Source organism: Vanessa cardui, chromosome Z (assembly GCF_905220365.1).
Source record: "Vanessa cardui chromosome Z, ilVanCard2.1, whole genome shotgun sequence".
NCBI classification, from domain to species: domain Eukaryota; kingdom Metazoa; phylum Arthropoda; class Insecta; order Lepidoptera; family Nymphalidae; genus Vanessa; species Vanessa cardui.
Window position 1 is genome coordinate 12,782,555 of NC_061154.1, and position 14,146 is coordinate 12,796,700.

Below are 14,146 nucleotides of genomic sequence, written 5' to 3' on the forward strand. Positions count from 1 at the left end.
TACTATGCCAGACACCTTAACACAAGTGTCAACAACAACTGTACAAAGGCTTAAATAATTCAAATACATGGTACAGCAACGCCTACGAACAAACATACTTAGTACACTAACCCGCCACGCCCTTGCACGGGTAGAAAAATAGTCTACATAATATACTTAATTATATTTAAGGAGAAACATACTGAGAATATCTAGGATGTTTTTGGCCAGGCACTTAGAATAGAATAATCTACCAAAATTTCATCACCATCGGATTAATATTTAAATAACGCATTTTATGTATATTATAGTATTTTTAGTACGATCGTCATTTTTAGCGATTTATTTATATTGATAAATCTTTAAATAACTAGATAATATCAGTTGTGTAGATGTTACCGGGAAATAACCAGGGGATTTTCTAGCTTTACATAAATTAATATCGGATTGCATATGGAAAAACGGAATGCGATTCACATATTAATTCGCTTACATAACTTCTCTTACGTGTACGTAATACGTATCTTAAATTTAAAATAAATTCTATAAAATAGGGGTAAGTCAATAAAAAAATTTAAATTCTCTTTGTGTCTAACCTACAGCTGCACAGCACTGGAAGAAATCTTAAAATAGTTTAACAGATATCTTTAATCAGTTATTGTAAAACTAAATGGATTAAAACTATGAATTCAACACAATGTCACAATTTAAAAAAGGAACGTAAATTTAAAAAAATAAGAATAATCTGACTCTTACTATATTGCATTTTATTTAAGGTTTACCAGACCACGGCAATCTGGATACAGATATTTGGCGCGAGTATTGTTGCATTTTTTTATGGTATAGGTTGGCGGACGAGCATATGGGCCACCTGATGGTAAGTGGTCACCATCACCCATAGACAATGACACTGTAAGAAATATTAACTATTCCTTACATCGTCAATGTGCCACTAACCTTGGTAACTAAGATGTTTTGTCCCTTCTGCCTGGTAGTTGCACTGGCTCACTCAAACCGGGATACAACAACACTGAGTACTGTTATTTGGCGGTAAAATAACTGATGAGTGGGTGGTACCTACCCAGGCGGGCTTGCACAAAGCCCTACCACCAAAAATGAAAGTATGTGTAGTGGGAACATATTATATTCAAAATGGGAAACAGAAGATCCTGGGAAGAAGATTCTCGTTGATGAATAGGCTGTCTGCCTTTTGTGTGAATAAATTATATAAGTGTCGATCCAAGTCCACAAATGGCAATGCAATTGATTAAATCAGGGGGAAGCGTCAATCGGTTTCTTAACACTACACCGGTTTGGAGAGGATTCAATCAATTGAAGTCAATTTGACGACAATTCCGATTTTATAGCTTTGATGACGGTATAATGTCTTGTGTCTTTATTATTGTTAATAATATATTATAAATATAGTTTTTTTTTTCTTCTAGAATTCAACATGCTAAGTAAAATGTAAAAACATAACTGTAGGTACCATTTATAATTATATTCTCTTAAAGCAAGTTTCTAATTAAGTTGAAAACTAAGTAAGTATAAATAACATCCTATTTATAATTTATATTTATAAAAAAATGTACCAAAAATCAATGTCACCTTATTTTGAAGAAAAATCGTAAAAACCTATAATGAACACACTTTCACAATTTTATAATTTACCGTAAAATATTACAGTTGTTCGATTGTTATGCTTTCATCGACATTCTTTTATAAAGCTTTATCGTAGCAAATCGTTTAATTACGTGAATAATTTCATTGAGAACTAAACTTATCATAATAAATATAACAAGCGTATAATAAGATTTAATTTGATCGAAACTTTATTAAGACAAAAATGAATTAGATCGCTTGCTCTCAGTAGAGCATAAGACGGATAAGGTGTATAAATAATTTTTTTACTCTACAAGGTAAATGAATATAAAATTGTTTTTGCAACTTTTGGTACTGGTTTTAGTATTAGCATATTACATCTGGATAATACTAGCTTTAATTCATTACCGATACAACAATGTATGTGTGAGTGTATCAAACGCGGAAACAAACAAGTTGTCCTTCAAGCTTGCACTGATGAATGTAATCATTTTTACACCGTACGCCATTAGAATCAATCGTATATTAAAATACATTGTATCACTATGCGCATTAAAAACTTTATATATAAATAATATAAGTTTAGTTCTTTATATTATCAAATTTGAAAAAACGGAAATATTATCAATATTCTATATTTTTGATGTAAATTGAATTAGATTCACCAGAAAAGATTATTTGTTATGGATACGCGCGCAAAGGTAAAATCCTGCGCATAATGGAAATACCAAGTTCGATAATTTTATAATTTATAAAAGATTGTTGTCAGTTCGCAGCGTTTAGACGACGAATATATGTATCTTATAAAATAAACTAGCTAAACCCGCGACCTTAAACGCGTTTGAATTTAACAAAAAAAAAATATTCCAGCCTAAGTTACTCCTTAGTATATCAGTTATCTGCCAGTGAAAGTTCCGTTAAAATCGGTTTAGTCGTTCCAGAAATGAGCCGGAACAAACAGACAGACAGACAAAAAATCGTAAAAAACCTTATTTTGGTACATGTACCGATTATACATACATATGCATGGAGTAGAAAAGGGCTATTTTAATATTACAAACAGTCATCCAATTTTATTAGATGTATAGATAAAACCACTTGAAGTACAAACGTGATAACGTTTTTTTTTTCTGCGTAAAATTGATCTCATGGCTATATTCACGTGCACATTTTACATGATATTTGACGTGAAAGCGCTGAAATTTACTTGTGTTTTCATTGGGTTCTTGATTAGAATCATCGTATTGAAGGCCGGTAAAATAATTTTCCCACTAGATTAACTATAACGAGGCGGCTGATGTTAGTGATCACAGTCGGAAGTGACGATTGAGGAAACACCTACAAGGACTACCTACATAACAATATACATCAGCGCGGCAAATACAAATAACGTCAACACAGCATTACGATCCACCAGGAGATAGCTCAGACTTACTTTATATAATTTCGAATAAAAATTCAACAGAATTTACATATAAGAATCATGGGTTTTCTCACTAGATCATATCTCTTACAATCAAGGAAATGAAGAATATATTATGTGCTAGATTATATATAGATATTATTATAGTATAGTATAAAATAAAGTCGCTTACCGCTACCTGTTTTTATGTATGATATGCTATATACGATATGATGTATGATTTTGATGCGGCTTTTTTAATAGATAGAGTACTTTGAAAGAAAAACAAGAAAAAACTGTTGTATACTTAGTATCAGCATTGCACCCGCGCGAAGCCGGGGCGAGTCGCTAGTATTCAATAATATAATCTCTAGATAATCTCTTTGTTGTTGTACTCCAATAGCGCGATGAGCTGGTCTAATGGGTCGGAAGCAGCGGCTGTTAGGGCCTTGACAATGAATACGGACTGCGGAATGTATTGAATAGTGTCGACAACAGCGGCCAGAGCAATAAATTTAGTCTTTGGTCAGTGCTATGAATGAAATATATCTTGTTATTCATACGTTGTATATTCAGCGCATAGCATGTTGTAAGCATAATGTCTACATACGAGTATGTAGTAAATGGCGGCGTTTGGTGCAATTCGTTAAGGAATGCAGTGTGCACGAAGGTCGTGCTTCTGGAAATGAATGAAATCCTAACAAAACTATATTTACCGACGCTTTACGCGTGATTTCAATATACACTATTGTTTGTTTTTGGAACTATTGCAGTTGATTGCGTTAGTAACTTCAGGGTAGTTACATTCTGTTGTATTGGAATTCTTTCATATGTCATCTTTCACACAATTGAACCACGAGACTTGGTGTTTGAGGATATTATTATACTCATGATGCGAATGTGGACTCGCCTCAGCTAATTGTAACAATTTCCCGATAGTAGGTGTGTTCAGTGCAAACCAATTGACGTGACGTAACTTTAATAAGACGTCAATTTATCCTCAATCAAAACAAACGTCACTGGATGCTGCAAATAATAACTAATGTTCGGTAAACACGGTGACTACGCTTTTCGGATACCTCGGATTTATCCAAGTTGATATTTTACAAATCAAACCAAACCTAGCGCAGTAACATTAAAGAGTCTACTGGCTGCTGATTTAACTGTTACTAAAGTATTTATTTTAATAAAAAAATATATTTACCCGACAGAAGTATTATGGTCATATTGATTGTTAAGGATTTATAATGTCGTAATTAATTCAATATGCAAATTTAGGTATTTATGTTTTACTAGTTAAGAATAATGTTGAAGTTAAGTGCTAAGTAATCGAAGTTTCTCGAATTCTTTTTATCGATTTTGTTTAAAAGTTGGCAACCCTGATTTTATAATTAAAATCGTAGAAATCAAGAGCAAGGTCTTCTGAGATAGAGCAATAATGACGATTGCATTTGTTCGTCTAATAAAATTGTTTTGTTTGCATAGAGGCGTAGGCAAAATACTTTGTAAGCAAGTACATTTCCTTAAAACTCGTTAAATGTGTTTATTTCCTCTCGATGTTTTTCTTCAACACCGAACTCGCGATGAATTATAAAAAAACAAATTAAGTATATGACAAACCGTGTCATGTTCTAATCAATGAGCCATCTTGGCTAATTTTGTAGTTGAAAAAAAAGTTTTTATATATTTCCACATTTTTGATCCATGCTGTTTACTAAGTTTAAACTAAAACGGAACTCTTTTTTTAAATTTTGTTTATCTCGAAGAATTTGTGGACATCAGTAATTTCTGTTAGTCAACTTTATCTATCTTTAGGGTGACAAATAGACATCAATGCGGTAGTAATGACTCAATAGCCTTGTCCATGCATTTTCCAGCCCGTAGCCTTATAATAGCTGGTCTAAAGCCCATTGAGCAATAGGCCTTTACTTTCAAATGCCTTTATCAATGCCACATTAAATATTAACGAAAATACTAGAACAATCTCAATGTATACATTCATAAGTATTTAATTAACTTGTTATTTAATTTAAAAAAAAAAAAACTTAACCTTTTGAACTTATTAAAAAAATGTCGCACAGTTAAAATTGTAGTATTGAAAAATATATTTAAATGTTTTTTTCATAATAATTGACATAAAAGGGTAATAAATAAATAAGTATAACAATTACATATAATAAATATATGGGCATAATAAAAAATGTTCAATGCGCAAAACATGCTATTTTCGCCAAGCTAACAGTCGCATTGCAATTTATAAATAAGTCGCTATGCAAGGCAGAGTCCATACAAAATATAAGATACGACAATTTTATTAATCTTTAAAGAACAGAAATATCATTCATCTTCTCAGATAAATTGAATTGACATTCATCATGACAATTACTCAATGTAGATCTCAGACCAAAAGAATAACCTACATGAACGAGACATAGCTTTGCATTTACCAAGAGAAAAAACTTTAAATATAAAACTATATCATATAGTATAATAATATATGATGCAGTGTAGTTATGTACGTAAATTACTGTTCATTTTTTGCACCGCATATTATTACATATGATAAGGTCGTAGACGCGTTGTACTTATACTTATATTATTACTATGTAAAGGTACTATTTTTAATACGCGACTAAGCCGATTTATACAAAATTAATATTAAAAGGTGAAGCGCGTTTCAAAGAAGGTTTTGTAAACAGAAGCAGCGTTTCGCTGTTTCATTCATTTTCATTCACTCCAAGTCTATTTGAAGTAAATGTGTATATGAACATGTCATACGTTTCCGCTTGATCTTTCAGTAGGATATTGAAGTTTTAATTGAAAATTAATTCTTTTCGGATTGGATTCGACCTACTTTGTACATTAATCCGACTATTCGTAATTTGTACCCAATAGTATTCATATCCGAAAGTTATTGTAGCCTCGTAAACAAATTGATTAAGGAAAACGAATCGTTTTTCGTACATAGTATCCAAACATCAGTGGATTGCGATGGGTACATAAAGTTTTCTATTTGCATTTTGGTAATTAAACATGTTTAGCGCAATGCTGTGTGTCTACTAAGATGTTACTACAGCTGTTCGTGTTTCATCTTCAAAAACAGAGGATCTGAAGAAGAATATGTTTAATAGATTTTTTGTATCTTAAAAACATCATCTACTATCTCAGAAAATGTAACTTTTTTTAAATAATTATTATTACAAAGTATTGCAACAATATTAATTACTAAGGTAGAATAGCGAATACTTTATACTACTATACTTGTACTTGTACTATATATAATCTTTTATTTCAATTGTTTATTTGTGTATCCACTCGAAACCATTGTCATTTTGATAGGCCTCGGCACTCGAAATTCTTCACGCAGTGATTAACGTCACATTGGAACATATCGGCCATTGATAAAATATGATAGAGTTACAAGAACTTTGTAGGCCTTTCACGCTGCCAATTTGCCAATGATTTTCTAATGAGGTTAACACCTAATGCAACGAATGCAACAGCAATGTAATTAGACGCATATGAACTAATAGATTTTGTAAAAATAATCTATACTAATTTAATAAATGCGAACGTAAATCTGTCTGTCGTTTTATTGCTCTTTCAAAGACAAACTAGTAACACAAATTCACGGAAGTGCATCTGCATTACCGGTGGGCTTGCAGGTGTGTTGTCGGCCTTTAATGAAGGACGCCCTTGTTTTGAAGGTTCCTAAGTATCGGTTTGGAAAAACCGTCGACGAAAGCTGTCTCCACAGAGTGGTTGTACAAAATGTCTTAAAATCGCGCTCATGTGGAGTTTCGGACATCTAGGAAATATGACATTTTTACAGTCGAAGCCGAAGGTATAAATCCTTTATATTTTGCCGTACCGTCAACCCCAACTAAATTTGTCGAAACTTTAAATTCATCCGAATTAATAATACTTTATTGACAAGTATCGTGATCAACTTGAGGGTTTGCAATGTTATGTAAATAACATATATATTAGTTTCAAAATAAATATAGTTTCAAAATATGCATTCCTTTATACTGATGTATAAAACAGATACAGCATTTTCTAAGAAAACTAATCTTTAATTTACTCTTATTCGCGTGTATTGCAAATCTTGCCAATACACGGAAATATTCGTTTTAATAATATTGTGTTATAATTCGTATGATTTAATGTTACGAGGCAATTACTTCCCTCATAAATGCTTAGACATTCATATATTTTAAGTCATAATAATTAAGTCCTTCTGACCAAATTACTAACTCGGAGGCTAATCTTAAAGACGAACCTGTGTAATATATAATGAACACAAATGCAAAACAAAACATTTATTACTATTAATATCCTCCAAAATTACTTGCTTACTATGTTTTGACGGTGAGGCGTGTGTGGCTATGTCTTAGGAACCCCAGATTGCATTATAATAGATGAGACATCTATGGCGCTGGTCCTATAATACCTAAGAACATTTTTAAAGTTTTTTTATATGAAAAGTTTTGTGTGTATTTTATTATGCTCAATATATAACACTTATTTTGATTATTCGGTATCTGCGTGTAAAAGGTAGATTGATGAATAGAACATGTTCTATTTTTAAAAAGATGCGTTATGATTTGATCGCATACTCGTAGGTTTGATATTTGTAGCTAATTAGTTGAATGCGTAATTCTGATACAACATATGAGTAAGTATGTATGTATCTACAAGGTGTGATATGTTAGCGCTGTGTCAGTTAGCGCCTTTAGAGCCACTCGCCGTAAATAATTAACGATAGACGTAATAATATTCACTACCCAGTCATTTTATGTGTTCATCGCAAATCTCATTTCTTCGTTCGTTTCGCGTTATATAACCAGTAAAAACTTATGTGACTCATTGCAAGGATAGTCTTTTACATAATTATTTTTAAGAAAATGTATTTAGTTATTATCGTTATCATATTATAATCAATAAAAAATATTCCATTACAATTAAACTCGTATAAAATTCAAATATCTATTAATATATTATTATGTAAAGTTTTTGCAATTATGTCTTTTCGAAATATTCACGTGTATGCCAAAATACAGATAATTGATCCAGTATACCAGTTTAGGAGTAGAATGTTGCCATTTGCCAAATATATTAGCGCAGCTAACCTTCTGTAAGTATTGCCAAATTTACAAAACGCTCTATAATATTAAACTACAAACATATAAAGTATAGGTATTAATAAACATTACGAAATTTTAATTTAGTTGGCATTCGATACCGAAGTTATTTAAGAGAGAATATTTTCAATAAATCTGTATTATAAAGATGTTAATTGGTGGTCGGAACTTGTGCATGTCTGGGTGGGTACCACCCATTAATGAAATGTTCTTGAGTCAGTGTAACTGTAAACATAAGGGACAAAACTTACTCAACTCTTAAGATTGGTGGTGCATTGCTTTGATGTAGTGGTTAATATTTCTCACAGATCAAGTGTTTGTAAACAGTGGTGACCACTTACCATTAGGTGGTATATTTGCCGGTCCAATTATCAGTTATATAAATATAAGATCTGTTAAAAATATGCCTTAAAAAGATTGCATTAATTGAAATAAACGAGGACGAGATTGTGTCATTTTTCAAGTAACTCACATCTTAATATACTATCTGCCCGTCCCGACTTTATTTGGATAAAAAGGTATTTTTTTGCTAATGAGACATAAACACTCGCCCACTGATCTTTAGCTTAACCAGTGCTAATGCATCGTATAAGTCGCCCACGTATTGTTTAACGCGTAAATATAACATTTCTGAAACTAGTTGAAGTTATGTTATAAAAGTTTAAAATTAAGATATGTCTCAGAAAGAAGGTAAGGATTGACTAACTATTTAATCGATGTCTGACATGGAACTAAAATAAAATAATATGAATCTTCCATAACAATCGTATGCGTAGCTTTGACGTAATATAAAAATATAACCAAACAAGTTACTTTTATATATAGTTATGTTATATTATATATATAGTTTGTGAATGTCAGTATATTATTAAAGACGGTAAATTATTTATTTCATTGTCACATAGCTTATTCCCATTTCGGCTTTTTTAATATTCATAATATGAATTTTAAAGTTTAAATAGAAAATAATATAGTGTAAGTCTCCTACTCAAAAATGCACTCACTTGGATGTAATTATAAATAGGGATATCCTATACCTATTAACACAAAGGCTATCAAACACGTGTCCTTCCCCTCTCATCTCGTCACACCACGTATGCGAAGTCGCGAACGAAATATATTGTGATGTCGAGAAAACTATTTTTATCAAAATAAAAAATAGCATATCAAATGTCATTCATATTAGTATACAAATAGCATAAAAGGTATGTAATCAAAATAATACTTAATATAAGAAATTTAAATATTAGACTATCATATATAAATGTAAGTAATGTTAAACAAATTAATTATTAATTTTAAATTATTTCCACAGAAAACTAAACGAACCGGACGCACCAGAGAGTCGAATCCAAAAATATTTTTAATCTGTATTTCGAGTATAAGATTGATTCAGATGGTATTTAATATCGTAACTTCGTTGATTGGGGTTAATGAACGATAGATAATTTAAAATTATCCATAAAATGAAGGCAAAATAGTGGTCTCAACGAGTCTTGTTGACCATGACATGCTGCTCTAGAAAAATTACTGTGATTATTATGTATTTGAAAGGCTAATTTTAACACACTATGCATATAAATAAAGAATACAGTTAGATTCGCATTCACCGCGCCATAAAAACAACAATTATAAACCAACGAATTATGTCATCGAGTTACGAATATAATCGATCGTTTTTGTTTAGCTAAACATTAAGTTAGTTAATTAAATTTGTTAACATAAATTTCGTCCATGACCTGTTGTCAATATTGCATGTTTTAAAAAATACAGATAACTGAAAAACTGTGAATCAATCGTACTAAAAACTCTTTTTGCATTGTATTAACATACAATAGTCAATAGGGATTGAAGTATAATAAAATCCTTGTAACCTATACAGGTTTTTTACAATAATATAATGTAGGTTTGTATCTGGATTTAAACAATCATGAATCGGTGACAACTTTGAAAGCATTATGTTTTTTTTGTCATTGTTAATTTAGATTGAAGAAATAACAAAAGTATGTTATAAAAACAAGGAAAAAGAGACACAATATATATATTGGTATATTAACTTTTAAGAATGCCTTGAAATTAGATATTTTAATCACTCTAGATACTATAAGGTTACAAAAAAAAAAGATTTTTTTTTAGCAAATTAATTAAGATTATGACTAACCCTTTTTGTATTCCTAAAGTGATCTTGCGTGGGTGTTTATCAGTCATAATGTAATTAGAAACCTTATAATTAGTAGTAATGCCGTTTTGTTATGTTCTAAACATAACATTTTACAACCGGTAAGTCTGCCAAATATACTGTTGTATGAATTCATACGGACAAAATTGTACTAGTTTCATAAATCTTCAGTAAAATTTGAATAAAAAAATGTTACCCATATATAAAATTGCAATATAGTAAAGTTTTTAGAACTGGATTTTTAACAAATAACATTTAGAGATGATGCATGCGTGAGTAATTTAATAAAACCGGTAAATTAAATTTATTGGACGCGCGATAAAAAGTTTTGCTTCTAGCCTCCGTTTGAATTATATGTTTTTTCTTAATGTAGAATCAAGGTGGAAGACGTTTATTAATTTAATATTAATCTTACATACTTAAAGGATTCAAAGCAAAGCACATAATTTATTGTATTAATATATTCACGAGCATAACATTATACGTTTGTATTTCTAAGCAAAGACAAAAGGCGTGAATCAAAGTAAAATAAAAACGAATAGGTAGATGTTTAAATAACACGTGCATGAAAAGAATTCAATTTCTAGGTATTTCTAGTTTTCTACTACGTGTAAAGTAACTCTAGTTGTCTACTAGTTGTAAAAAATACATAATATCGATTATTGAGTCGAAAAAAAGGCGCGGCCGTTCGTTTGCCAAATCTAATTATAAACAAATGATTTTAGTATTGTATATTACTCTTCTTTTCTAAGGAAGTGGCTTCCACCTAACAGTGGGTCTGATACCGATCTCCAATTTACCATATTAGATGAACAAAATGCTTCTTCAAATAAAGCTTATGGTCAAAAGATGTACATATTTTGATTTTGTGGTGTGTTTATTGAAGCTATTATCAGTGTATTCTATTTTTTATTAATTACGACGTAAAATTGTTTGAACAATTGCCCTTTCCTTGTTTTTGGCAGAAATTTTGTTTAGAATCTGGATAAAAATAACTATTATTCGGTCATACTGCGGTGCGCCTTATGTCTTTGAAGTGTTTGCTTTTATACGTATTTGTTTATGTTCGTACTGTATTATATTATTTTTACACACCAAATAGAAGTATCCACTTTTATTTCAATTACAAACCTAACGATGATAAACTAGAGGAAAATTCCTACAGCTGTAATAATTTAAGCAATGACTAATCATTAAGTTTTTTGTTCTTATATACTTGAATTATAAGAATCAAGTGTTTGCAATTTCCCCGGATTTCCCAATGGGAATTTAATGATGTATCAAGGTAACATGTGCCAATTAACGAACCTAATCATTATATTTAATTCTCATACCACGTATGATTTCCTACATGACAATAAATATTTTAACCACTCTTGCTTACTTATAATTATACTATGTCCATGTTTACCTGCAGATTTTCCTTATAAATTAAGAAAATGTCTTTTAAAACAGCGTTGATTAAAAACTAAATAAATGGATATTTTATATGTAGCTTTGGTTCGCATTATTTGGTAGAAATCTTTTGATAGATAGCAGTCACCTGTAGCCATAGAATCACTAGTTCATGAAATGTATATTTAAAACAATTAATGTTTAAAAATTGAGGATCAATTTAAGTCTGATTCAAATGATCCTTATTTTTATGTGTTAAATTTATTATTCAAAGGATTTGTTACTCGTTATTGTCAAACGCTGTACTGATTTCTTGTTATGATCTTCTTAAAAGTGCAGTCTCTTTAGCAAACGACCTTTTGAGAGGTAACATTTGATTACTCATCATAATCTTTTGATTTCCTTAAATTATTTATTGAATTTAGATACAAAAGTATGATGAATATTTAACAAATGTTTTAAAAAATTGTGAAGCTAGGAAATCGAAAGATTCTGAACTAAAGCATACATTGAAACAACCAAAACCTAAGCAAATGTTCTTGTTACACTGAATTACACGGTAGGTTACAGAAATATTTTGTCATTGTACCGACATATAAAGACCATCATTATTCATAATTATGTGAATCAGAGTTTTACTAAATGTCGTATTTGAAATAACAAACTCCATCGTTTACGTTTAGAGAAAAATGCTCCGTATATTGCCATCTTATGGGTAGAATACAAAATCTGTCGACGTCATCATTTTTATTGTAATTGTAACAACGTTCTTTCGGTGTAATAAAAATAAATTATTCAGATAAACAAAACTTTCGATCGGCCTGTAAGAGGGTTTTGTAACCTTTTATAATCCTTTATATGCGAAATCTAATATGAGTGTTAATGGATAAAAAACGTCTTGGCCTCGCTCCAGGCGTCTTAGTCAAAGCTCTTGTAATGTGTGGAATGAGAAAATTGCGTGGATTCGTTAACGACTCTTCTGGTAACATAAAGAATGTTCACTTTTAAAATGAAAATACATTTGGTACATGGATTATTGTAACATAATCTTTTTTAACGTTTATTTTATACGAGTACCTACATATTTTGATTTAATTAATACCTATTTGGTATAGAAAAAGAGTGTTATAATAGAATCATCATAAAATCTACGTTACATCATACATTATATGTTTCGAATGGGACAACAACGAATGCGGTATTGACATTGGTTTTCGGCTACCGTCCGCATGGTTATTTACGTCTGACCATGAGACAACAGCCGCTGCCGTTCACTCGCGACTTAGACCTGTCGATCTGAAAATACCATCGCCAATACAGGATACATCTCATGTTATAAAATATAAAATTTCGCATTCCGAATTAATACATCCAGTTAAAGACTTAAAAAATATGAAATACATTTTTGGAAAAGATTAATTTTATTTCGTAAATGACTAGCATGTGGGCAGTGTATAAACATATAAGCGTGACGGAATAATCGCAATTTATACAATGGTTGAACTTGTAAAGAAATATATTAGCATACCTTTTTATTTTGGCGGGCGGGGGTGAGCCCCACCTGGGAGCCCATCTCGGCTAAAATGTTCTTCGGCATCTTGATGCACAGTAAATCACTTGTTTGAAAATTCGCGGGTGCACTGTTCACGGGCGATAACACGGTGCGCGGCGGACGCGCGAACTAGCGAATGAACGCGGGACTGCGCGCGCGCACTTATAATGCTTGCGGGCGTGACGTCACCGCACCAGCCTGCGCTCCTGCACCCTACGCTTTGATTACAAAGAAATTTCAGAAAAATCAAGATTAATGTAAACACCCTTAAGTACACACGATATTTTCTGATAAATAAATGTATCAATTGACGATGTTACCATCGAGTATACCTACATAATTTATATGTCTTATTCGAAACGTGTTAGATCAAAACAGCGTAACTTAATGATATTTCAACGCACGCCAAATTTTGCTAACCATCCAGTTTTCCCGAAACTGGTCTTGATTGTCAAGGCGTCGTCGATAAGATATGAGAACCGACCGGTGTTTTTCATAAAGTCCAGGGAGCCCCATGTGCCAAAAAGTTGTGATTGTATGCATTACTGAGCGGATACCTTGACCATGAATATGGAAAACTATTTGGTTACTAGTAGCCTAGTACAACTATTGTACTGTTTCCTGTTTTAAAGCCACAACGTCTTAGGTTTTCCGCTTGCTTGTCTTGGTTTTTTACGCTTGGTGCATGCAACTTCCATAATGAACAATCCCATGCCAGACTTATCCTTATTAATAAGATGTTTATTTTATCCTGAGATCATTTATTCGAATCATTTATACGTGCGCGAAGAAGGAAATATAAAATTAGATAAATATTATAAATATTTATAAATCTGGATTACATATGCATTAACTGCAATATAATACAAAACAAATTTTCATCTCAAATAGGT

The 14,146-nt window shown here is 31.3% G+C and overlaps 1 protein-coding gene across 1 annotated transcript in view; it reads right to left on the bottom strand.

The window, feature by feature from the left end:
• The window catches only part of LOC124542967 (proton-coupled amino acid transporter-like protein CG1139), a 39,809-nt gene extending 26,412 nt beyond the window's left edge, over window positions 1–13,397 (bottom strand). Inside the window, exon 1 of the mRNA XM_047120931.1 lies at window positions 13,230–13,397. Within this exon, the coding sequence (XP_046976887.1) occupies window positions 13,230–13,298 (69 nt within the window). The 5' untranslated portion in view covers window positions 13,299–13,397. The remainder of the gene's footprint in view (window positions 1–13,229) is intronic.
• Window positions 13,398–14,146: the final 749 nt, after the last annotated feature.